At 48.4% G+C, this 24,189-nt stretch overlaps 1 protein-coding gene across 3 annotated transcripts in view; it reads right to left on the bottom strand.

Moving 5' to 3' along the window:
- Window positions 1-438: 438 nt before the first annotated feature.
- The window catches only part of ABCC8 (ATP binding cassette subfamily C member 8), an 84,643-nt gene continuing 60,892 nt past the window's right edge, over window positions 439-24,189 (bottom strand). For 2 of the 3 annotated variants that reach the window (XM_040409929.1, XM_040409931.1), the window contains 14 exons: window positions 23,978-24,144; window positions 23,821-23,890; window positions 23,384-23,541; window positions 20,839-20,931; window positions 19,593-19,695; window positions 6,321-6,425; window positions 5,293-5,413; window positions 5,082-5,212; window positions 4,921-4,999; window positions 4,368-4,476; window positions 4,182-4,285; window positions 2,725-2,858; window positions 1,814-1,876; window positions 500-637 (listed from right to left, as the gene is read on the bottom strand). In XM_040409929.1, the coding sequence (XP_040265863.1) occupies window positions 500-637; window positions 1,814-1,876; window positions 2,725-2,858; window positions 4,182-4,285; window positions 4,368-4,476; window positions 4,921-4,999; window positions 5,082-5,212; window positions 5,293-5,413; window positions 6,321-6,425; window positions 19,593-19,695; window positions 20,839-20,931; window positions 23,384-23,541; window positions 23,821-23,890; window positions 23,978-24,144 (1,575 nt within the window). Of the gene's footprint in view, window positions 638-1,813; window positions 1,877-2,724; window positions 2,859-4,181; window positions 4,286-4,367; window positions 4,477-4,920; window positions 5,000-5,081; window positions 5,213-5,292; window positions 5,414-6,320; window positions 6,426-19,592; window positions 19,696-20,838; window positions 20,932-23,383; window positions 23,542-23,820; window positions 23,891-23,977; window positions 24,145-24,189 lie in introns of all 3 variants that reach the window. The other variant, XM_040409928.1, reaches the window with a different exon arrangement.

Raw genomic sequence — 24,189 nt, forward strand, 5'->3', positions numbered from 1 at the left:
GTCGAGGTTGAGCCGCTTTTACCAGCACATTCCTTTTACGCGCTTTTACCCTATGAGCACTTTTTTTGTTTTTTATGCCTATATGTCTGAAAATGTGAATAGAGCCGTGGCCCTTGCAGGTCATGTCACAGGAACGTCACATAGAGATAAGCCACCCTGTATCGCGTGTGCAGGTGTTGTCATGGGGAGCTGCATCGCGTGTGCAGGTGTTGTCATGGGAAGCTGCATCGCGTGTGCAGGTGTTGTCATGGGGAGCTGCATCGCGTGTGCAGGTGTTGTCATGGGGAGCTGCAGGCATTGAGAGGATGACATGTGGCGGTGGATCAGTCTGTGACATGAACACTGATTCACCTGTGTTGTGTTCCGGTACAGGGGCCACACACTGGGCCCCCGGGTGACACCAGACTCCGCCTCTGCATGAAGATCTTTATTACGAAATCCTCTTTATTTACAGGTAATTTACACAATTAAAAAAAACTAAACGATTAGTGAATTGCACTTATTTATCGGCCTGGACATACGAGGCGAACATACTGTCCTCGCGCTCCAGCAGGACCTCCGGCTTGTCGTACTCCATGATGGCGCCTCTCTTCATGACAATTACCATGTCTGCATTCAAGATGGTGTGTACCCGATGCTGCAAAAAAACAAGACATCAGCTCCAGAGAACGGAGACACATTGGAGGAGGAGCCTGTTCTGGGGGCCCGGGAGGAGTCAGGTCGGGGGCCCGGGAAGAGTCAGGTCGGGGGCCCAAGAGGCATCAGCTCTGGGGGACGGGGAGGCCTGAGAGGTGTCAGCTCTGGGGGACAGGGAGGCCTGAGAGGTGTCAGCTCTGGGGGACAGGGAGGCCTGAGAGGTGTCAGCTCTGGGTGACGGGGAGGCCTGAGAGGTGTCAGCTCTGGGTGACGGGGAGGCCTGAGAGGTGTCAGCTCTGGGTGACGGGGAGGCCTGAGAGGTGTCAGCTCTGGGTGACGGGGAGGCCTGAGAGGTGTCAGCTCTGGGGGACGGGGAGGCCTGAGAGGTGTAGGCTCCAACAGGGGACAGGTTATATTAGTCGTGTGTTATATGATTTTGCCATTTTACTGTTGTCCCCCAGGGGCCACACATGTCCTCTATGTGCAGGTCTGAGCTCTAGCGCCACATGGACCAGTGACCCAGAAAACGCTGAGAACAGAGAATTGTATCCGCGCTAACCTGGGCGCAGGGGAATGCCAGTCAGACTTAACCCTTTCACCACCTGCTCGCACATCGAGGTCAGTACGTTGTGACGCCTCACCTGCCGCGGTGTCGCACCTTCCAGAGTGGGAGACTAGGCAGTGAAGGGGTTAATAACTAGCCTGGAGGATTCTGGGAGCAGCATCCAGAGGGGTCATTCTGTGCACCGTGCCCCCCAGGACTGACCGCACTGTGACCAATAGATCATCCCACGCCTCCCTGTCCCTATTGGGAGACCCCTGAACCCACTGTGGGGGACTCTGCGTGTAACATGGTCAGCCGCCAATGTCCCACAACAGAAGCCCCCCAAACTCCAGTCCTGGGGTATGAGGAGCCTGCAGTCCCATGTAAACGAGTCCTCACGAATGCTCTTCTGCATCCTCATATATTCATTGTTGACATCGAGTCCTCACCTAGTCCTGCAGCTGAGGGTTTGTTACAATGTGTCAGTGTGAACAGTCCTCTGGGAGATGAAGGCAACAGCTTTTACAATGATAGACTGTAACAAACCCTCAGCTGTGTGACAGGAGGCAGTTAGTACAGCGTGTCCCTGAATATGCGGACAAGCACTGCAGCCACCGGTGTCCCCCCACGTACCGCGATGATGACCACCGTGCGCTCCTGAAACGCTGTCATCACCACCTTCTGTAGGATGTTCTCCTGCGAGGAACAAAGAAATTACTGAGACGCCACAGACCCCGCACCCCTCCCCCAGTATGCAGAATTGAGAGGGTTAATCCTGACAGGTGATCAGTATCTGATCGTGGGGGTCCGACGCTCAGGGCACCCACTGAACAGCAGTTTGAGAAGGCACCGATGCTCCTCACCAAGCACAGCGCCGTACAGTGGCCGTGCTTGGTATCGCACTCAGCCCCATTCACTTCTATGAGCTGCTCCGAGGTCATGTGACTGATGAACGTGACATCACCCAGACTAGGGATCTGCGAGCACCAGAGCCTTCTCAAACAGCTGATCGGCAGGGGCCCCGGGCCCCTACCAATCAGATACAGATGACCTATCCTGAGAATAGGTCATCAGTATTAAAAACTCGGAAAAGCACTTCGACCCTGTGGACCACCTGAGACACCTGTCCCTCATCTTGCGTGGAGTCTTCTATCAGAGTTCCTGACCACCTACCATTGTCACGTAGCATCTCACCCCTCTGCTTCTTCAATCGTACAACTCTACCTGTAGGAGTGTCAGTGTGCACTGAAGTTCTAGCCTTTTGTTCATTATTCCATTAGGCCCCTCCCATATGATGTAGCAATGTAGAGCAGAGGATTGTGGGAGGACGCAGTGACTATGGTTGTCACCAGTATTAGTCTAGGGCTACACGACGACTATGGTGTCGCACTGCCAAGATGTATTTTTCTGCGACTGTCGCGGCACACGTTGCGACACCATAGACTATCATTATAAAAATTGTCATGCAACATCAATGTTGTAGCCCTAGCCTTAGTGCTGCATCTGATGCATAGGGGCCCCGGGGCCCAAGTTGTCAGACGTACAGTGGCCATGTCTATGGAGGCTGTGGCTTCGTCCATGATTAATATGCTGCTCTTCCGGACGAAGGCTCTGGCCAGACAGAAGAGCTGCCGCTGCCCCACGCTGAAGTTCTCTCCTCCTTCAGTGACTGCCGCGTCTGGGAAAAGAGGACACAATAAGCTATAACAGGGCGGGGGAGGGGAAGAAGCGCTATAACAGGGCGGGGGAGGGGAAGAAGCGCTATAACAGGGCGGGGGAGGGGAAGAAGCGCTATAACAGGGCGGGGGAGGGGAAGAAGCGCTATAACAGGGCGGGGGAGGGGAAGAAGCGCTATAACATGGCGGGGGAGGGGAAGAAGCGCTATAACATGGTGGGGGAGGGGAAGAAGCGCTATAACAGGGCAGGGGAGGGGACGATCTTCTAACAGGGCAGTGGAGGAGGCGATCTAACAGGGCAGGGGCCGAGCCCAACAGGGCAGGGGAGGAGCCCAAAAGGGCAGTGAAGGGGCCGATCTAACAGGGCAGGGGAGGAGCCCAACAGGGGAGGAGCCGATCTAACATGGCGGGGAAGGAGCTGAACTAGCAGGGGAGGGGCTGATCTAACAGGGGAGGGGCTGATCTAACAGGGCAGGGGAGGGCTGATCTAACAGGGCAGGGGAGGGGCTGATCTAACAGGGCAGGGGAGGGGCTGATGTAACATGGCAGGGGAGGGGCTGATCTAACAGGGCAGGGGAGGGGCTGATCTAAAAGGACAGAGGAGAGGGCGGGAGAGAGGCCGATCTAACATGGCGGGAGAGAGGCCGATCTAACATGGCGGGGGAGGGGCCGATCTAACAGGGCAGGGGAGGGGCTGATGTAACATGGCAGGGGAGGGGCTGATCTAAAAGGACAGAGGAGAGGGCGGGAGAGAGGCCGATCTAACATGGCGGGGGAGGGGCCGATCTAACATGGCGGGGGAGGGGCCGATCTAACATGGCGGGGGAGGGGCCGATCTAACAGGACAGGGAAGTAGCAGATCTAACAGGGCAGGGAAGGAGCCGATCTTCTAAGAGGGCGGGAGAGAGGCCAATGTAATATGGCAGGGGCTGATATAACATGGAAGGGGCCGATCTAACATGGCGGGGGAGGGGTCGATCTAACAGGGCAGGGAAGGGGCCGATCTAACAGGGGAGGGGCCGATCTAACATGGCGGAAGAGAAGCCAATGTAACATGGCGGGGGAGGGGCCGATCTAACAGGACAGGGAAGGAGCCGATCTAACATGGTGGGGGAGGGGCCGATCTAACAGGACAGGGAAGGAGCCGATCTAACATGGTGGGAGAGGAGCCAATGTAACATGGAAGGAGCCGATCTAACAGGGCTGGAGAGGAGCCAAGCCCAACAGGGCAGGAGCCGATATAACAGTGCGATCATGTACCAGTGTATACACTTTGCTGTGGGAGGGCAGTGTAGTATAATATATGGCTATTATCTGCTCCTCACCCAGGCCGCCGGGTAGCGCCTTCACCACGTGTTTGAGTTGGGCGATTTCCAGCGCCTCCCACAACACGCAGTCCGTACATTTATTCTCAGGGTCCAGATTAAATCTGCAGAAAATACGAGACTCGCGTTACACGTCACCGGCTGACACCAGAGGACAACGCCCAGCGCTCTCAGCTCGCCTCCCACCTTATGCTCCCACTGAATAATATGGGATCCTGCAGAATGATGGAGAGACGAGATCGCAACGTCTGCAGCGGCAGCTTCGAGATATCGATTCCATCAATGACAATGCGCCCTAAAAAACAAAGAATACGGTGACTGCAAAACAGAGTCACATGTATGAAAGGGGCGGTCCACTGAAAAGGTTGTCACAGCCACGCCAACAATACTGAGAGGTTGTCACTGCCCCGCCCCTGCTGATGACATCACTGATATATATATAATGATGTGATCACACCTGATACTACAGTAACATCTACTCCTCTATTACTGCTGACAACCTGCCTGATATAACGTCTGAGAGGTTGTCACAGCCCCGCCCCTGCTGATGACATCACTGATATAATGACATGTGATCACACCTGATACTACAGTAACATCTACTCCTCTATTACTGCTGACAACCTGCCTGATATAACGTCTGAGAGGTTGTCACAGCCCCGCCCCATTACATCTCGCATAATAAGAGGACACCACGAGACGTTTATATCTAGATATATTTTCCGCACTCTGGTCTCACCCTGGAACATGTCCACCATCCTGAAAAACGCCAGAGAAAAGGAGGATTTTCCGCTTCCTGTTCTCCCACAAATCCCGATCTGTTGTGAAAGAGACGGATGAGTTTCCAGGGTGTGAGTTGTGAGGACATTATGACTACCACCCCTATTGGGCACCCCCCACCTTCTGTCCTGGGGTGATGTGGGCGTTCACATGCTTGAGGACCGGTTTCAGGGAGCTGTCGTAGCGCACGCTCAGGTTCTGGATCTGGATCTCGCCTCGGTCCGGCCAGTTCTGTGGGATCTGGGAGGCGGCTGTAGGGGGAGGGGGGGGGGCTCATTAGTTATTCGTGATGGGGTCATGTGACCTGCACAGAAGGGCGCTGACCACTCACAGAGAAGCCCCATGTAGTTCTCCGGCTCAGTCTTCAGGAGGCTGTTAATCCTCTTCACGGCTCCTAGCTGAATCTCCATGTCCGAGAGGTTGCGCACCATCCAGTTCAGGTAGTTAGACACCTGCGGACACGGCTGCCATGTTAATGCCCTGGGTATACGAGATGTACACATCTGACAGCGCATGCGCTGATCACATGACTACACAGGACGCGGCCGCAAACAGCGAAGACCGAGATGTAATACCAGTGGTAATAACGTCACAGGCACACGAGACTCAAACACATGGACAACGACACAAATCACACCGACAACATACCAATATACAACACACAGATGTGCAGCACGCACAGACGTATAACATTGCGCTGATGTGCAACACGACAACATACCAATATACAACACACAGATGTGCAGCACACACAGACGTATAACATTGCGCTGATGTGCAACACGACAACATACCAATATACAACACACAGATGTGCAACACGCACAGACGTATAACATTGCGCTGATGTGCAACACGACAACATACCAATATACAACACACAGATGTGCAACACGCACAGACGTATAACATTGCGCTGATGTGCAACACGACAACATACCAATATACAACACACAAATGTACAACACGCACAGACGTATAACATTGCGCTGATGTGCAACACGACAACATACCAATATACAACACACAGATGTACAACACGCACAGACGTATAACATTGCGCTGATGTGCAACACGACAACATACCAATATACAACACACAGATGTACAACACGCACAGACGTATAACATTGCGCTGATGTGCAACACGACAACATACCAATATACAACACACAGATGTGCAACACGCACAGACGTATAACATTGCGCTGATGTGCAACACGACAACATACAAATATACAATAAATAGACGTACAACATTGTGCACATGTAGAACACACACAGACGTACGACACCAACTTCTAAAGAGCATGTTATGGGCGCGGGAGGAGAGAAGAACTGGAATAATCCGTTCTTTACCATCAGAGCGTAAGTGAGTCCGAGCCCGACCTGTCCAGAGGGCAGCAGAGAATTGGTGATGGAGGCCACGGCAGCAACCAGGACGACACAAGCTCCAATGTATTCCTGCAACCAGAAGGCGGGGGAGATAATCTGAATTAGTCTTACCGGTAATTCTGTTTCCATGAATCCACCATGACGGCATATACCTGGAGATTGACCCCTGACCTCTGTAAGGGCAGGAAACAGAGAAAGCTTAAATTGCTCCCACCCCCACCCTTCTCAGTGTTTTCTACATTACTATATTACTTTATTTTTTTGAGTATTAGTTCATACTCAAAAATTATAAGAGACATTATATCCTTAACTTCTCTCTCCAATATCTATAAAAAAAAAATCTTTTTAGGGGGGGGGGGGGGGGGAATTTGTGCCGCCATGGTGGATTCATGGAAACAGAATTACCAGTAAGGCTAATTCAGATTTTCCAATTCACCACCCTGATGGCATGTAACTGGAGACCTATCAGATGACCAATTAAGGGGGACACTACTGCTTAAAGAACGGTCCTTTCGAAAGACAGATCTGACATTACTGAAAGATCAAGTCTGTAATGTTTAAAGGGTAACCGTCATATTTTTATTTTATTTGCTAGTTTATTAGAGCTAGGCATGTATACCTGAGTTAGGGTGCTTTCACACTAGCGTTAGAAGAATACGGCAGACAGTTCCGTTGCCGGATCCGGAAATCCATATGCAAGCGGATATCATTTGTTTCCGGATCCGTCTGTCCAGAAAAAAACGGATCCAGTATTTATCTTTTTCACAGATTTAAAGGTCTGCGCATGCGCAGACCGGGAAACCGGATCCGTTTTTCCGGAACACTTGGTACCGGATCCGGCATTAATACATTTCAATTGAAATTAATGCCGGATCCGGCAAGTGTTCCGGAATTTTGGCCGGAGAAAATACCGCAGCATGCTGCAGTATTTTCTCCGGCCAAATACCGTAAAAGGGACTGAACTGAAGACATCCTGATGCATCCTGAACGGATGGCTCTCCATTCACAATGCATTAGGATAAAACTTAACCATTTTTTTCCGGTATTTAATAGCGGAAAACTTTAACGCTAGTGTGAAAGTAGCCCAAGTCTGTCAAGGATTGTCAAATAACAGCTTTCATTAATGTCCCCTGTCCCTTTCCACTGCTCCCTTGCTAGGGCTTGTCTGTCTCTGGCTAAGAAGACCGGAAGACGGAGGGGCGGTCCTTCACACTACATGCCTGCATTCAGCTTCAGAGTGAGGAGGCGTGTCTCTCAGTAATCCAATCTGATTGGCTGGCAGGGAGCTGCTGGCTACAGCAAGTAAGTATGGGAAGTGAGGGAAAGCAGCTTTGGCCTCAGAGAACTGGCAGAGGAGCCATCTTGAGAAGGCCCTCAAATTGTAAATGTATAAACAGCCGTAACTAAGGGAAAAACTGAAGGAAAACAGTGGTATGTAAAGAAACTAAAGATTGTTTTAAGCATAATGCTGCTGCAGCAGTAACATATGCTAAAATAGATTTTTTTTTAATGAAAACATGACAGTCACGCTTTATTAAAGGAATGTACATTGGACCAGGTAGCAGCTCTGCAGATCTGTTCCAAAGATACACCCGCCTTCTCAGTATAGGAAGAGGACATAGCTCTGGTAGAATGGGCATCATCCACCTTGCAATGGAGGCCTTGGATACCATTTTCCCTTTGTTCTTTCCTGCAAATTGTACCAAAAAATTGTCTACCAATCTAAAGTCTGTTGTAACCTCTAGGTATCTGAGAACTGTCCTTCCTACATTGAAAGAATGGAATTCTCTCTCTCCTGCATTTTTAGGATTATCACAAAATGAAGGTAGAACTATTTCTTGATTTCTATGGAAATCTGTCACCACTTTGGGAAGGAAACCCGGGTTGAGTTTTAGGATAATCCTATCATCTAGGACTGTCAGATTGGGTTCTTAGAAATGGCTATTAGGAATGCGGTCTTGTAAGAGAGATACTTAACAAGGCTATCTTCTAGAGCAGGGGTACTCAACTAGTTTTATTAACCCCTTAAGGACGCAGGGCGTACCGGTACGCCCTATTTCCCGAGTCCTTAAGGACCAAGGGCGTACAGGTACGTCCTGACTTAAATTCGGAATTCCGGCGCCGCAGGGGTTAATCGGAACGGGACGCCGGCTGAAATCATTCAGCCGGCATCCCGTAACAACGCAGGGGGGGGTCATTTGACCCCCCCGTATCGGCGATCGCAGCAAACCGCAGGTCAATTCAGACCTGCGGTTTGCTGCGCTTTTTGCAGTTTCTGATGCCCGCGGTCCCTGACCGCGGGGATCAGAAACTTTAGAGTGGCTAAAATCATTATTTTTCACCCCCCCCTGCACCCCTGCACGATTTTATGCCGGAGGGTGGTGCGGGGGGGGTGTCGCAGGCGGTGTGGGCGGTGCGGGAGGCGGGCGGTGCGGCAGGCGGGATCGCGATCCCCCGCCCGCCTCCCCATGAACGATCGTTGGCTTCTAGTGGGTATACCAGGGTGCCAGCACATTGCTGGCACCCTGGTATAAACGGCTGACATCTGTGAAGATGTCAGCCGTTTAACCCTTTCCATACCGCGGTCCGTACGGACCGCTGTATGGAAAAAGTTAACTGTCATTGGTCAGGGAGCTCCCTCCCTCTCCATCGGGGGGCTGCTGTGGCTTTGCAGCCCCCCGATGGAGAGGGAGAGAGCCCCCAGAGAGCCCCCCTCAGCCCCGTCCTTACCCTTCCCCGTCTGCGAAGTTCTGAGCAGACGGGGAGGGTTCCCATGGCAACAGGACGCCTGCTCAGGCGTCCTGCTGTCCATGGTGCTGAACAGATCTGTGCTAAAAGCACAGATCTGTTCAGTGTAAGTAAAATACAGTACAGAACAATATATATTGTTCTGTACTGTATTATACAGACACCAGACCCACTGGATCTTCAAGAACCAAGCGGGTCTGGGTCAAAAAAATGTAAAAAAAAGTGAAAAAAGTTAAGATAAAAAAAAAAACATTTATCACTGAATAAAAATTAAAAAAATAAAATAAACTACACATATTAGGTATCGCCGCGTCCGTAACGACCTGATCTATAAAATGGTCATGTTACTTTCCCCGCACGGTGAACGCCATAAAAATAAAAAAATAAAAACTATGAGAAAATTGAAATTTTGCCCACCTTACTTCCCAAAAAAGGTAATAAAAGTGATCAAAAAAGTCGCATGTACGCCAAAATAGTACCAATCAAACCGTCATCTCATCCCGCAAAAAATGAGACCCTACTCAAGATAATCGCCCAAAAGCTGAAAAAACTATGGCTCTTAGACTATGGAGACACTAAAACATGATTTTTTTTTTTTCAAAAATGAACTCATTCTGTAAAACTTACATAAATAAAAAAAAAGTATACATATTAGGTATCGCCGCGTCCGTATCGACCGGCTCTATAAAAATATCACATGACCTAACCCCTCAGATGACCACCGTAAAAAAATAAAAATAAAAACAGTGTAAAAAAAAGCCATTTTTTGCCATCTTACGTCACAAAAAGTGTAATAGCAAGCGATCAAAAAATCATATGCACCCCAAAATAGTGCCAATCAAACCGTCATCTCATCCCGCAAAAAATGAGACCCTACTCAAGATAATCGCCCAAAAACTGAAAAAACTATGGCTCTTAGAATATGGAGACACTAAAACATTTTTTTGGTTTTAAAAATGAAGTTATTGTATAAAACTTACATAAATAAAAAAAATGTATACATATTAGGTATCGCCGCGTCCGCGACAACCTGATCTATAAAATGACCACATGATCTAACCTGTCAGATGAATGTTGTAAATAACAAAAAAAAAAAACGTGCCAAAAAAGCTATTTCTTGTTACCTTGCTGCACAAAAAGTGTAATATAGAGCAACCAAAAATCATATGTACCCTAAACTAGTACCAACAAAACTGCCACCCTATCCCGTAGTTTCTAAAATGGGGTCACTTTTTTGGAGTTTCTACTCTAGGGGTGCATCAGGGGGGCTTTAAATGGGACATGGTGTCAAAAAAAACAGTCCAGCAAAACCTGCCTTCCAAAAACCGTATGGAATTCCTTTCCTTCTGCGCCCTGCCGTGTGCCCGTACAGCGGTTTACGACCACATATGGGGTGTTTCTGTAAACTACAGAATTAGGGCCATAAATAATGAGTTGTGTTTGGCTGTTAACCCTTGCTTTGTAACTGGAAAAAAAATATTAAAATGGAAAATCTGCCAAAAATGTGAAATTTGGAAATTGTGTCTCTATTTTCCATTAAATCTTGTGCAACACCTAAAGGGTTAACAAAGTTTGTAAAATCAGTTTTGAATAGCTTGAGGGGTGTAGTTTCTTAGATGGGGTCACTTTTATGGAGTTTCTACTCTAGGGGTGCATCAGGGGGGCTTCAAATGGGACATGGTGTCAAAAAACCAGTCCAGCAAAATCTGGCTTCCAAAAACCAAACCGCGCACCTTTCACTCTACGCCCTACTGTGTGCCCGTACAGTAGTTTACGGCCACATATGGGGTGTTTCTGTAAACGGCAGAGTCAGGGCAATAAAGATACAATCTTGTTTGGCTGTTAACCCTTGCTTTGTTAGTGGAAAAAATGGGTTAAAATGAAAAATTTGACAAAAATATGAAATTCTCAAATTTCCTCCCCATTTGCCAATAACTCTTGTGCAACACCTAAAGGGTTAACAATGTATGCAAAATCAGTTTTGAATACCTTGAGGGGTGTAGTTTCTTAGATGGGGTCATTTTTGGGTGGTTTCTATTATGTAAGCTTCGCAAAGTGACTTCAGACCTGAACTGGTCGCTAAAAATTGAGTTTTTGTAAATTTCTGAAAAATTTCAAGATTTGCTTCTAAACTTCTAAGCCTTATAACATCCCCAAAAAATAAAATATCATTCCCAAAACAATTCAAACATGAAGTAGACATATGGGGAATGTAAAGTCATCACAATTTTTTGGGGTATTACTATGTATTACAGAAGTAGAGAAACTGAAACTTAGAAATTTGCTAATTTTTTTCAAATTTTTGGTAAATTAGGTATTTTTTTGTGCAAAAAAAATAATTTTTTTGACTTCATTTTACCAGTGTCATGAAGTACAATATGTGACGAAAAAACAATCTCAGAATGGCCTGGATAAGTCAAAGCGTTTTAAAGTTATGAGCACTTAAAGTGACACTGGTCAGATTTGCAAAAAATGGCCTGGTCCTTAAGGTGAAAATGAGCCCGGTCCTTAAGGGGTTAAAGGTCAACATACCAGGGTCTGCAGTCAGGTGAAGGTCCGAGCTGAACGCCAACAGTAAAGATGCCATGCGATCATGTGATCCATGCACGTGGGGCGCTCTGACGTTATAGTGGAGCGCCCCGGGTAAGTCCCAGAATTAGTAATGGCCACATTAGTGCCCCAGTAAGAATAATGTCCCCATTAGTGCCCCCAGTAAGAGTATTGCCCCCATTAGTGCCCCCCTTCTCTGCTTTTGCAAAAAAAAAAAAAATATTAGCATTCACCTGGCTGCGGTGAACATTCGCTGCTGACTGCAAGCTCAGGACCGGTGCTCTAACGTGATGGCATCTTGTAGGTCCTGTCCTGAGCTTCTAGTCAGCAGGGAGTGTTCTCCACAGCGTGAGCAAATGGAGGTGGAGGTACCGTAATACAGTGTTTCCCAACCAGTGTGCCTCCAGCTGTTGCAAAACTACAACTCCCAGCATGCCCGCACAGCCAAAGGCTGTCCAGGCATTTTGGGAGTTGTAGTTTTGCAACAGCTGGAGGCACACTGGTTGGGAAACACTGCCGTAATATATATTTTTTTTTACTAGCACAAGTAGCGGTGGAGGTAACGGCTGTACTAATGGGCGTTCCATGATGGAAGCGCTCATTAGTAAGGGTACTTTCACACTTGCAGCAGGACGGATCCGACAGGCTGCTCACCCCGTCAGATCCATCTTGCCACTACTTCGCCGTGCCGCTGCTCTGTGCCCATCGACTATAATGGGAATGGGGGCAGAGTTACGGCGCAGCACGGTGAGAGGCCGCCAGACTAAAAGTACTACATGTCCGACTTTTTCGTCTGGCGGCCCACTCAATATAATAAACATTGGTGGCGCAGTGCGCCCCCCCTCAAAATAATAAACATTGGTGGCGCAGTGCGCCCCCCCTCAAAATAATAAACATTAGTGGCGCAGTGCGCCCCCCCATCACCCCAGTATAATAAACATTGGTGGCGCAGTGCGCCCCCCCTCAATATAATAAACATTGGTGGCGCAGTGTGCCCCCCAATATAATAAACATTGGTGGCGCAGTGTGCCCCCCAATATAATAAACATTGGTGGCGCAGTGTGCCCCCCCAATATAATAAACATTGGTGGCGCAGTGCGCCCCCCTCAATATAATAAACATTGGTGGCGCAGTGTGCCCCCCAATATAATAAACATTGGTGGCGCAGTGCGCCCCCCAACATAATAAACATTGGTGGCGCAGTGTGCCCCCCCCCTCAAAATAATAAACATTGGTGGCGCAGTGCGCCCCCCCAATATAATAAACATTGGTGGCGCAGTGGGCAGTGCCAATGAGGGTTAAAAAATAATTTACTCACCTCCTCCAGTTGATCGATTAGCTGCTGGTCTCCAGTTCTTACTTCTTTCTTCAGGACCTGTGGTGACATCACTGAGCTCATCACATGATCCATCACCATGGTATTGGGCCATGTGATGAGCTCAGTGACGTCACCACAGGTCCTGAAGAAAGAAGTAAGAACAGGAGACCGGCAGTTAAGCGATCAACTGGAGGAGGTGAGTTAATTTTCTTTTATTATTTTTAACCCTCATTGGCACTTCCCACTGAGCCACCAATGTTTATTATACTGGGGGGGGGGGGCCGCACTGTGCCACCAACGTTTATTATATTGGGGGGGGGCTGTGCCACCAACATTTCTTATACTAGGGGGGGGGGGGGGGGGGGCGCACTGTGCCACCAACGTTTCTTATACAAAAACAGGAGGCGGGTGCTGGAATCAAATAGCCGGCACCCGACCTTTGTGACAGGGGGCTGCGATCAGCTACAATTAACCCCTCAGGTACCGCACCTGAAGGGTTAACTCAACTGCAGCTGATCGCAGCTCCCTGTCACAGAGGTCGGGTGTCGGCTATTTGATTCCAGCACCCGCCTCCTGTATTTGTAATACAGCTCAGTTTTCTCCATTGGTGGCGCAGTGGCCACAGCCCCTCCCCTCCTCCTCCCGTCTCTTCTTATTGGCAGCGGCGGGGACAGCAGCAGCATAGGGGGGAGGGAGAGACTCCTCCTGCGCTGCTGAGAACTATCATCTCCTGTGCCCGCCGCTGTATTGAGCAGAGCTGCCAGAGTGTGCAGGAGGAGAAGCGCTACATGTGGAGGAAGCCCTGTCTCACTGCGCGCGGTAAGCTCCTCCTCCTGCACGGCACAGTGTGCAGGAGAGGAGCAGCGCTCTGAACGATGGCCGGGGTCCGGACAACTGGCGGCCGCGGTCCGTATTTGGACCGCGGTCCGCCAGTTGAGTACCCCTGTTCTAGAGGGTCAAAAGGACTTCCTGTCAGGACGTTAAGCACAATGTTTAAATCCCAGGAAGGGGCACGAGGTCTAATGAAGGGTTTTAATCTAGACGTTGCTCTGATAAATCTTCTTACCCATCTATGATTCACTAGGTCTGTATCGAAAAAAGCACCGAGTGCTGATATTTGTACTTTTAAAGTAGAAGGTCTAAGACCTATATTCAAACCTTGCTGAAGAAACTCCAACATTTTTTGGATCTTTGGTTCTGAATGATTTGGGGTGGGTTCACCGGACCCAGAACAGAATTTTTCCAGATCTTTAGATAAATTGCAGAAGTAATTTTTTTCCTGCTAGATCTAAGTGTGGATATTACTTTATCCGAAAGACCCTGACATCTTAGAATATCGGACTCAGGATTCATGCTGTCAAATTGAAGAACTCTGGATGGGGATGAACAATGGGACCTTGTACTAGAATGTTGTTTCTGCTGGGGAGTATCCATGGATCTTGTAGAGATGGTCTCTTGAGGAGAGGAGCTTTATCCCTTTGACCTCCTCCTCAGTGAAGTGAGTCATTGTATCTCTTATTTCTTTTGACATAGAATTTTATTGTTAAAACTGTTTTTACAGCAGCAAATATGAGTTATAATAATTATTAGTGCTTTACTCAGAGACCATTGGAGCCTGTGGCGCCCCTTGGGTGGCTTTATCACTTTGCTTTCTTTGAGGAGAGGAAACCAGCTTTTTTTCAGCCAGAACGATGATGATTGTTGATCTTTCTTGAAGGATTTTTTGAACCACTCTCGGTATCAATTGGAATGGTGGAAAAGACTAGGCTAGATCCCAGTTCGAAGTCTGGAAGAATGCATCGATAGCCCAGGGACTGTCCCTGGGATCCAGAGAGCAAAACCTTTGGACCTTTGCATTCTTTCTTGAAGCGAATAGATCCATCACTGGGGAGACCCATCTGCTTTCCATCATTCTGAATATTTCTTTATTCAGTGACCATTCCCCTTTATCTAGATTCTTTCTGCTTAGAAAGTCGCCACCTGGTTCTGAGAACCTTTTAGATGAACTGATGATATGGAGCTCACTGTCTTTTCTGCCCAGGAGAAGATCTTACCTGAAAGATTTATTAGATCTTTTGATCTTGTTCCTCCTTGTCTTAGGTAAGACACTATTGTTATGTTGTCTGATAAGATTTTTTTACGATGACCCTCCAGGTAATTTGATGCTGCTTTTAGAGTCTTCCATACTGCCCAAAGCTCTCTGTAGTTTGATGACTGATTCCAAGGAATCTTTTTTTCTTGTCAGCTGCTTTTTCAAGAATCTTATCCAGAACTGGACTGGACCAATTTGGATATTAAAATTGGATAAAGGGGAAGTTAGGGGTTCTACGGTCTCATTTTTACAGATTTCTACAGCTAAGATATGCCCTTCAGTTTCAGTTTCATGGGGACGCAAGAGTCATTTCCAAATATCCATTGATAGGCATACTTAAGACGCAGGGGCCAAAGGGTATGATCTCGACTTTATACACACACCTTCTTGATCTCAAAATACGTTCCAAACCTCTGTTGGTGGAGACCAGGTGGAAAGAGAGGTTGCCACAAATCACTGATGAGTAATGGTCAGAGGCTTTGAGTGCACCATCAAGTGTATCGCCCTCTCTCAATAACAGGCTAGTTCAACTATTCATTCTTCACAGGAGTTATTTAACTCCCACCAGGTTGCACAAAATGGGCAGGATAGACCACACGAGATGCGATCAAAATAATGCAGATTTCTGGCATCTTATCTGGGACTGTCGGTACGTACAACCCTTCTGGAAAAAGGTAGTGGATATTCTCTCTACATTGATCACAGAGGTGATACCCTGCTGCCCTAAGATTTGTCTTTTGGGGATAGTGGATAGTGATATCCGCTCCCTGTATGTGTGTACATTTTTGAGGGAGACCCTATTCCTAGCCAGGAAAGCAATAGCTCTCCGCTGGATGGCGGACAGACCGCCGATCATAGGTCAGTGGAAAGCGTTAGTTAATCGGATTTTGCCCTATGAAAAAATAATGTATGGCAATAGGAAGTGCCCTCAGAAATTTGAGAAACTTTGGGGACCCTGGTGCTCTTCTTCAGTCAGTGCATTGCCATCTCATATGCACTCAGTGCAAAACGCATAACATTGTTTATCTCACTGTTTCATTGTATGTGCGGGTAAAGTTGGGATAAGAAGAGATTGTACATCATTAAGAGTTAATATATGATTCTTGTTTCTCTCATTGTCCTAATTGAGGAAATGTATGTCATTCTTATTTATTCCGAAAGACTCCACTGCGGAGTATGTATCTTCACGTGTATACTATGTAATATTGACACATATGTTAATGTACCAATTTTCACTTGTTATTCTCAATAAAACGAGTTTAAAAAAAAAGAGAATACACTCCGAAAAAAAAAAATAATATGTTGGATAAAGGGTTTAGGAGTTTCCGCTCCTTTACATGTGGCAGTAATTGGACAATTGACTCTCAGGTTGTTTCCTGGGCAGGTGTGGGCAGTTCCTTCATTATTTCATTCTCAATTAAGCACATAAAAGGCCTGGAGTTGATCTGAGGTGCGGTGCTTGCATTTTGAAGATTTTGCTGAGAAGTAAACATGAGGTCACAGGAGGTCTCCATGCAGGTGAAACAGGCCATCCTTCATCTGCGAAAACAGAAAAATCCCATCCGAGAAATTGCTGCACTATTAGGAGCGGCAAAATCTACAGTTTGGTTCATCCTGAGACAGAAAGAAAGCCCTGGTGACCTCAACAATGCAAAAAGACCTGGACGCCCACGGAAGACAACAGTGGTGGATGATGACAGAATAATTACCATGGTGAAGAGAAGCCCCTTCACAACAGCCGACCAAGTGACCACTCTCTCCAGGATACAGGCGGATCAATATCCAAATCTACCATAAAGAGAAGACTGCATGAAAGTAATACAGAGGGTTCACTGCGCGGTGCAGCCACTCATCAGCCTCCAGAATAAGAAGGCTGGATTGGACTTTGCTAAAAACATCAAAAAAAAAACAGCACACTTCTGGAAGAACATTCTTTGGACAGAAGAAACCGAGATCAACCTCTACCAGAATGATGGAAAGAAAAAGCATACTGCATCGTCTGTAGAACACGGCGGAGGCAGTGTGATGCTTGGGCATGCATGGCTGCCGGTGGCCCCGGGGCCCTAGTGTTTATTGATGATGGGACACAGGACAGAAGCAGCCGGATAAATTCTGGGGTTTTCAGAGACAGACTGCGCTCAGATCCAGCCAAACTGATTGGTCGGCGTTTATAATACGGATGGACAATGACCCAAAACATAAAGCCAAAGCAACCCAGGAGTTTATTAAAGAAGTGGAATATTCTTGAATGGCCGAGTCACCGGATCTGAACCCAATAGATCGTGTCACTGGTTACAGACTAAACTTCAGACAGAAAGGCCACAAACAGCAACTAAAAAACCGCGGCAGTAAAGGCCGAGCATTAAAGAGGAGGAAACAGCGTCTGGTGATGTCCATGAGGTCAAGACTCCAGGCAGTCACTGCCAACAAATGGTTTTCAACCAAGTATTAGAAATTAACATTTTATTGACAATTATTTATTTTGTCCAGTTACTTTTGAGCCCCTGAAATGAAGGGATTGAGTTTAAAAAACGCTTTAGTTCCTCACATTTTTATGCAATCATTTTGTTCCACCGACTGAACTAAAGCTGAAAGTCTGAACTTCACCGGCGTCTGAATGGTTTTGTTCAAAATCCATTGTGGTGATGGACAGAGCAGAGAGGAGAAAAATGTTGTCTCTGTCCAAATATATATGGACCTAACTGTACATTAGGGGTGGGGATTACATTTGGTGGGGCTGAAGTTCAGGGCCCGACATGATGCTCACCAGACCTCAGCTCAGTAGCTCCGGGGCTCTCCCGCCTGCTTTTTAAATCCATGTCTGCCGCATAGTAAATGAACTTCCTGGTACGCGCTGCGCCATTCTGAACCCGGAAGTGACGCCAGACACCCGCGCTCATCATGCGGACTCCCCATACATACATGTACACCTGCTTATCCCACTAGGGGAAAGGAAGATGCGGCAATGTAAGGACAGAATATTTCAATAGTCAAATGACTATAATTCCTGTTTCTGGCATCATAATTAAAATATAACTTTTATTTCTATCTTTAGTAACAATATACCACAAAAAAACATAAATGTGTTATTAAAAATGCATGGAGGGCTAGTCTTTGAGAGGCAGTCCTACTATTTAGGGACAAAGAAACTATGTTCCACTAGAAGCCAAGTGCAGGCTATTTGCATCCATCTATATTGATGGCCTGTATTGATACACCTTTAGTTACTAGTGTCAGCCGACACTGAACTTGATTCGTCTAAGCCGCACCTCTGTTGGCTAATCGTTTCCCTAAGAATTCCCTAAATAGCATAGATATATATATCTTTGATAGTGATTCCTCTATCTTAGTCCTACTAGTACTATCCTATTTCACTGACCCTCAATGAGTTCGGCGCCTGCAGGTCACCTAACCCTAGACCTTTTTAGCCCTTCCATATTGCTTTAAAATGAGACGTTAGAAACACAGCTCCCCCAACATGTTTCACCGCTATGCGGCTTCATGAAACATGTTGGGGGAGCTGTGTTTCTAACGTCTCATTTTAAAGCAATATGGAAGGGCTAAAAAGGTCTAGGGTTAGGTGACCTGCAGGCGCCGAACTCATTGAGGGTCAGTGAAATAGGATAGTACTAGTAGGACTAAGATAGAGGAATCACTATCAAAGATATATATATCTATGCTATTTAGGGAATTCTTAGGGAAACGATTAGCCAACAGAGGTGCGGCTTAGACGAATCAAGTTCAGTGTCGGCTGACACTAGTAACTAAAGGTGTATCAATACAGGCCATCAATATAGATGGATGCAAATAGCCTGCACTTGGCTTCTAGTGGAACATAGTTTCTTTGTCCCTAAATAGTAGGACTGCCTCTCAAAGACTAGCCCTCCATGCATTTTTAATAACACATTTATGTTTTTTTTGTGGTATATTGTTACTAAAGATAGAAATAAAAGTTATATTTTAATTATGATGCCAGAAACAGGAATTATAGTCATTTGACTATTGAAATATTCGTCTTGAACTCCTGGGTTTGTGGGTCATTTGAAACTAGTAAATGTAAGGACAGGCATCCGATCAACAGATGCGAGGCCTTTTCCATCTCCCTGCCCAGCGTTGGTAAGGTACCGCCGGCGAGCAGGGGATCTTGCAGGGACTTATACAGACCACAAGGAAGGCCCCAGCCCCCGATGTGTCTTTCCTGGTAAAAATACATGCAATTCCTTCTTCACCTGCCCGGCTTGCAGAGAGGCCTTTCTGTGGGGGCAGGATAACACTGAGGAAGGCTGGTGGGAGGGGGCAACCTTTCTCTGCTTCCTGCCCCTACAGAGGTCAGGGGTCAATCTCCAGGTATATGCCGTCATGGTGGTAAAATGGAAGTGAACAATAATACACAAGATCTTCCATTACTGCCCTAATTCCATCATTGCCTCATGTTACACTTCTGACCCCTGTTCCGTCGTTGTCCTTCTGTTCCTTTACTACCCCCCACATTTTCACTGTCCCACCACTCATCTGCCTATTAACTTACCATGCGCACCTCCAGCCATCGGTTGGCTGCTGTGAGGAACAGAGATGCAATGTTGTTGGAGTCCGTGAGTTCTAGAAGCTTCTGTCTGAATCTGGCCTCATACCTGGGAGAGAAAAATCATCAGTCCTCACCGTGACAGGAGACCACGACATGGACGGACCACTGAGTGGAACAGGTCAATGCTGCATCTGGACACATACCAGACCCTGACACCAAATCACCTGGACACATACTAGACCTGGACACCAAATCACCTGGACACATACTAGACCTGGACGCCACATCACCTGGACACATACTAGACCTGGACGCCACATCACCTGGACACATACTAGACCTGGACGCCACATCACCTGGACACATACTAGACCTGGACACCAAATCACCTGGACACATACTAGACCTGGACACATACTAGACCTGGACACATACTAGACCTGGACACATACTAGACCTGGACACATACTAGACCTGGACACCACATTACCTGGACACATACTAGACCTGGACACCACATCACCTGGACACATAGTGGAACTGGACACCACATCACCTGGACACATACTAGACCTGGACACCAAATCACCTGGACACATACTAGACCTGGACACATACTAGACCTGGACACATACTAGACCTGGACACATACTAGACCTGGACACATACTAGACCTGGACACCACATTACCTGGACACATACTAGACCTGGACACCACATCACCTGGACACATAGTGGAACTGGACACCACATCACCTGGACACATACTAGACCTGGACACCACATCACCTGGACACATACTAGACCTGGACACATACTAGACCTGGACACATACTAGACCTGGACACATACTAGACCTGGACACCACATTACCTGGACACATACTAGACCTGGACACCACATCACCTGGACACATAGTGGAACTGGACACCACATCACCTGGACACATACTAGACCTGGACACCACATCACCTGGACACATACTAGACCTGGACACATACTAGACCTGGACACATACTAGACCTGGACACATACTAGACCTGGACACATACTAGACCTGGACACCACATTACCTGGACACATACTAAACCTGGACACCACATCACCTGGACACATAGTGGAACTGGACACCACATCACCTGGACACATACTAGACCTGGACACATGCTGAACATAACATGACCTGGACACATACCAGACCTGACCTGGACACCACATCACCTGGGCACATACTGGACCTGGCACTTACCTGAAGGCTCGTATGGTGGTCAGCCCCTCGACGGTCTCAGAGAAGTGCGCCAGCAGGGGGAGCTGTGTACTGTCTTCCAGCTGCTGGAGATCCCTGAAGCACAGTAATAATAATGCAAAATTAATACAAAAAAGAGGCAGAGATTGTAACTCTACTCTCATCCTCCTATCAGTCCTGCAACTACCCTCATCCTCATATCAGTTCTGCAACTCTACCTCCATCCTCCTATCTGTCCTTTAACGCTACCCCCACCCATTTATCGGTCCTGTAACTCTACCCCCACCCTCCTAGCGGTCCTGTAACACTACCCCCATCCTCTTCTGAGTCCTGTAACAATACCCTCATTCTCCTACGAGTTCTGTAACACTACCCTCATCCTCCTATCACACTACCCTCATCCTCCTATCGGTCCTGTAACACTACCCTCATCCTCCTATCAGTCCTGTAACACCAGCGTCATGGCTTCCTATCATTTCACCTTTCCATTTTCTTGTTCTATGTAAACAGTAAGCTCTGTGGTCCAGTGTGAAGTCGCAGCGGCTGCACTGGTGTGTGAATGATCTTCACTCGACACAGCAGCCACCTCCTGTGTGGACGTCTGACCCTTCATACCGCGCACAGTGGACGTGTCGGACTTTTCGTAACGCGCCCAGAGTACTTGTCTGACCCTTTATAAAGCACACGGCGGACGTGTCTGACCTTTCATAACGCGCCCAGGGAACGTGTCCAACCCTTCGTAACGCGGCCAGAATACGTGTCCAAACCTTCATACAGCACACAGCGGACGTGTCCGACTCTTCATACCCCACACAGCGGACGTGTCCGACTCTTCATACCCCACACAGCGGACGTGTCCGACTCTTCATACCCCACACAGCGGACGTGTCTGACCCTTCATACAGCACACGTGTCCGACCCTTCATACAGCACACAGCGGACGTGTCCAAACCTTCATACAGCACACAGCGGACGTGTCCGACCCTTCATACAGCACACAGCGGACGTGTCCGACTCTTCATACCCCACACAGCGGACGTGTCCGACTCTTCATACCCCACACAGCGGACGTGTCTGACCCTTCATACCACACACAGCGGACGTGTCCGACCCTTCATACAGCACACAGCGGACGTGTCCAAACCTTCATACAGCACACAGCGGACGTGTCCGACTCTTCATACCACACACAGCGGACGTGTCTGACCCTTCATACCCCACACAGCGGACGTGTCTGACCCTTCATACCACACACAGCGGACGTGTCCGACCCTTCATACAGCACACAGCGGACGTGTCCGACCCTTCATACCACACACAGCGGACGTGTCCGACCCTTCATACCACACACAGCGGACATATCTGACCCTTCATACCACATGCAGCGGACGTGTCCGACTCTTCATACCCCACACAGCGGACGTGTCCGACTCTTCATACCCCACACAGCGGACGTGTCTGACCCTTCATACAGCACACGTGTCCGACCCTTCATACAGCACACAGCGGACGTGTCCAAACCTTCATACAGCACACAGCGGACGTGTCCGACCCTTCATACAGCACACAGCGGACGTGTCCGACTCTTCATACCCCACACAGCGGACGTGTCCGACTCTTCATACCCCACACAGCGGACGTGTCTGACCCTTCATACCACACACAGCGGACGTGTCCGACCCTTCATACAGCACACAGCGGACGTGTCCAAACCTTCATACAGCACACAGCGGACGTGTCCGACTCTTCATACCACACACAGCGGACGTGTCTGACCCTTCATACCCCACACAGCGGACGTGTCTGACCCTTCATACCACACACAGCGGACGTGTCCGACCCTTCATACAGCACACAGCGGACGTGTCCGACTCTTCATACCCCACACAGCGGACGTGTCCGACTCTTCATACCCCACACAGCGGACGTGTCTGACCCTTCATACCACACACAGCGGACGTGTCTGACCCTTCATACCCCACACAGCGGACGTGTCTGACCCTTCATACCACACACAGCGGACGTGTCCGACCCTTCATACCACACACAGCGGACGTGTCCGACCCTTCATACAGCACACAGCGGACGTGTCCGACTCTTCATACCACACACAGCGGACGTGTCTGACCCTTCATACCACACACAGCGGACATATCTGACCCTTCATACCACATGCAGCGGACATGTCTGACTTCATTCCATGCACAGCGGGGGGCTTATTAACATGCCGCCATTTCAAGCTAATGAGGCCCCAGTGTAATACTGACTTTCCATGGGGGAAGCGAGGATGCTGACATTAATGAGGCTTTACATTCCATTGTGATCCAGATACCAGGGGAGTTAACCCCTGCACTACCCCCATCATCCACCCAAGGACCCAGCTCGCCCGGCACACAGTTCTTCCCAGTGAGCGGATCAAGATTTTAGCGCAGGACGTAACCGAAACCTGAGCGCTGGAAATGTCTGTATTTATGCTAGCGGACGGGCCCACAACCAGATGCCGCCATGTGTACATTACCAGACACGTGATGCCACGAGTGTTGCTTACCTGGCGGCTACTCGGAAATGCTTTTGAATAAAGTAGCAGGTGATGACCAGAGGGACCAAGGAGATGAGGAAGATGGGGGTGACGTAGGAGATGACGGCCAGCGCTGACGCACACAGGAGGGTGGAGCGGCTCAGACATTCCAAGGTAGCTGGGATGTGCTGCCAGAGAACACAGAACACATTACATACGTGGACTGAGACCTAAGGGATCATCCCGGGGTTTAACCCCTTCATACACATGCCATCTTCTTTGGGGATGAGGAAGCCTTCCCTGCATGGTCCAGCACGTGGAGACCACCACTGGTTGGGTATCCCTTACTGGATAAAGCCTCTTATGACACTATAGCCGTTCCCTTCTGAGTCACGACACGTGGAGGGGCCTCTCTCACGTGACTGCTGGGGTCGGACACACAACCATCTCTACTATACTGATCCTACCTGATCTATGGTGTTGAAGTCTGCGGAGAAGCGGTTCAAGATGCTGCCCAGAGGCGTTGTCTCAAAAAACCTACCACGAAGATGAAGCAAAGAATTCAGTGAAAGGCAGCACCACTGAAGACCAGGCGGACCATGGCCGCTACAGCCTCCTCCTCACCTCATGGGCGCCAGAATGATGGCATTCAGGAGACTGTTGTGCAGCTTCTTGGCGACTCGCAGACCGGTCCACTCGACTGCGATGGAGGTCGCAAGGCACATAATGATGGTCAGGCAGGACAGAACACTGAACACCATGGAGTATGGCGAGTGGTCAAAACCGCAGCTCTGAGGGAGAGGATGGGAGTTGTGGTGCACATGTATCAGCAGGTA

This window comes from Bufo bufo, chromosome 10, assembly GCF_905171765.1.
Source record: "Bufo bufo chromosome 10, aBufBuf1.1, whole genome shotgun sequence".
NCBI lineage: Eukaryota > Metazoa > Chordata > Amphibia > Anura > Bufonidae > Bufo > Bufo bufo.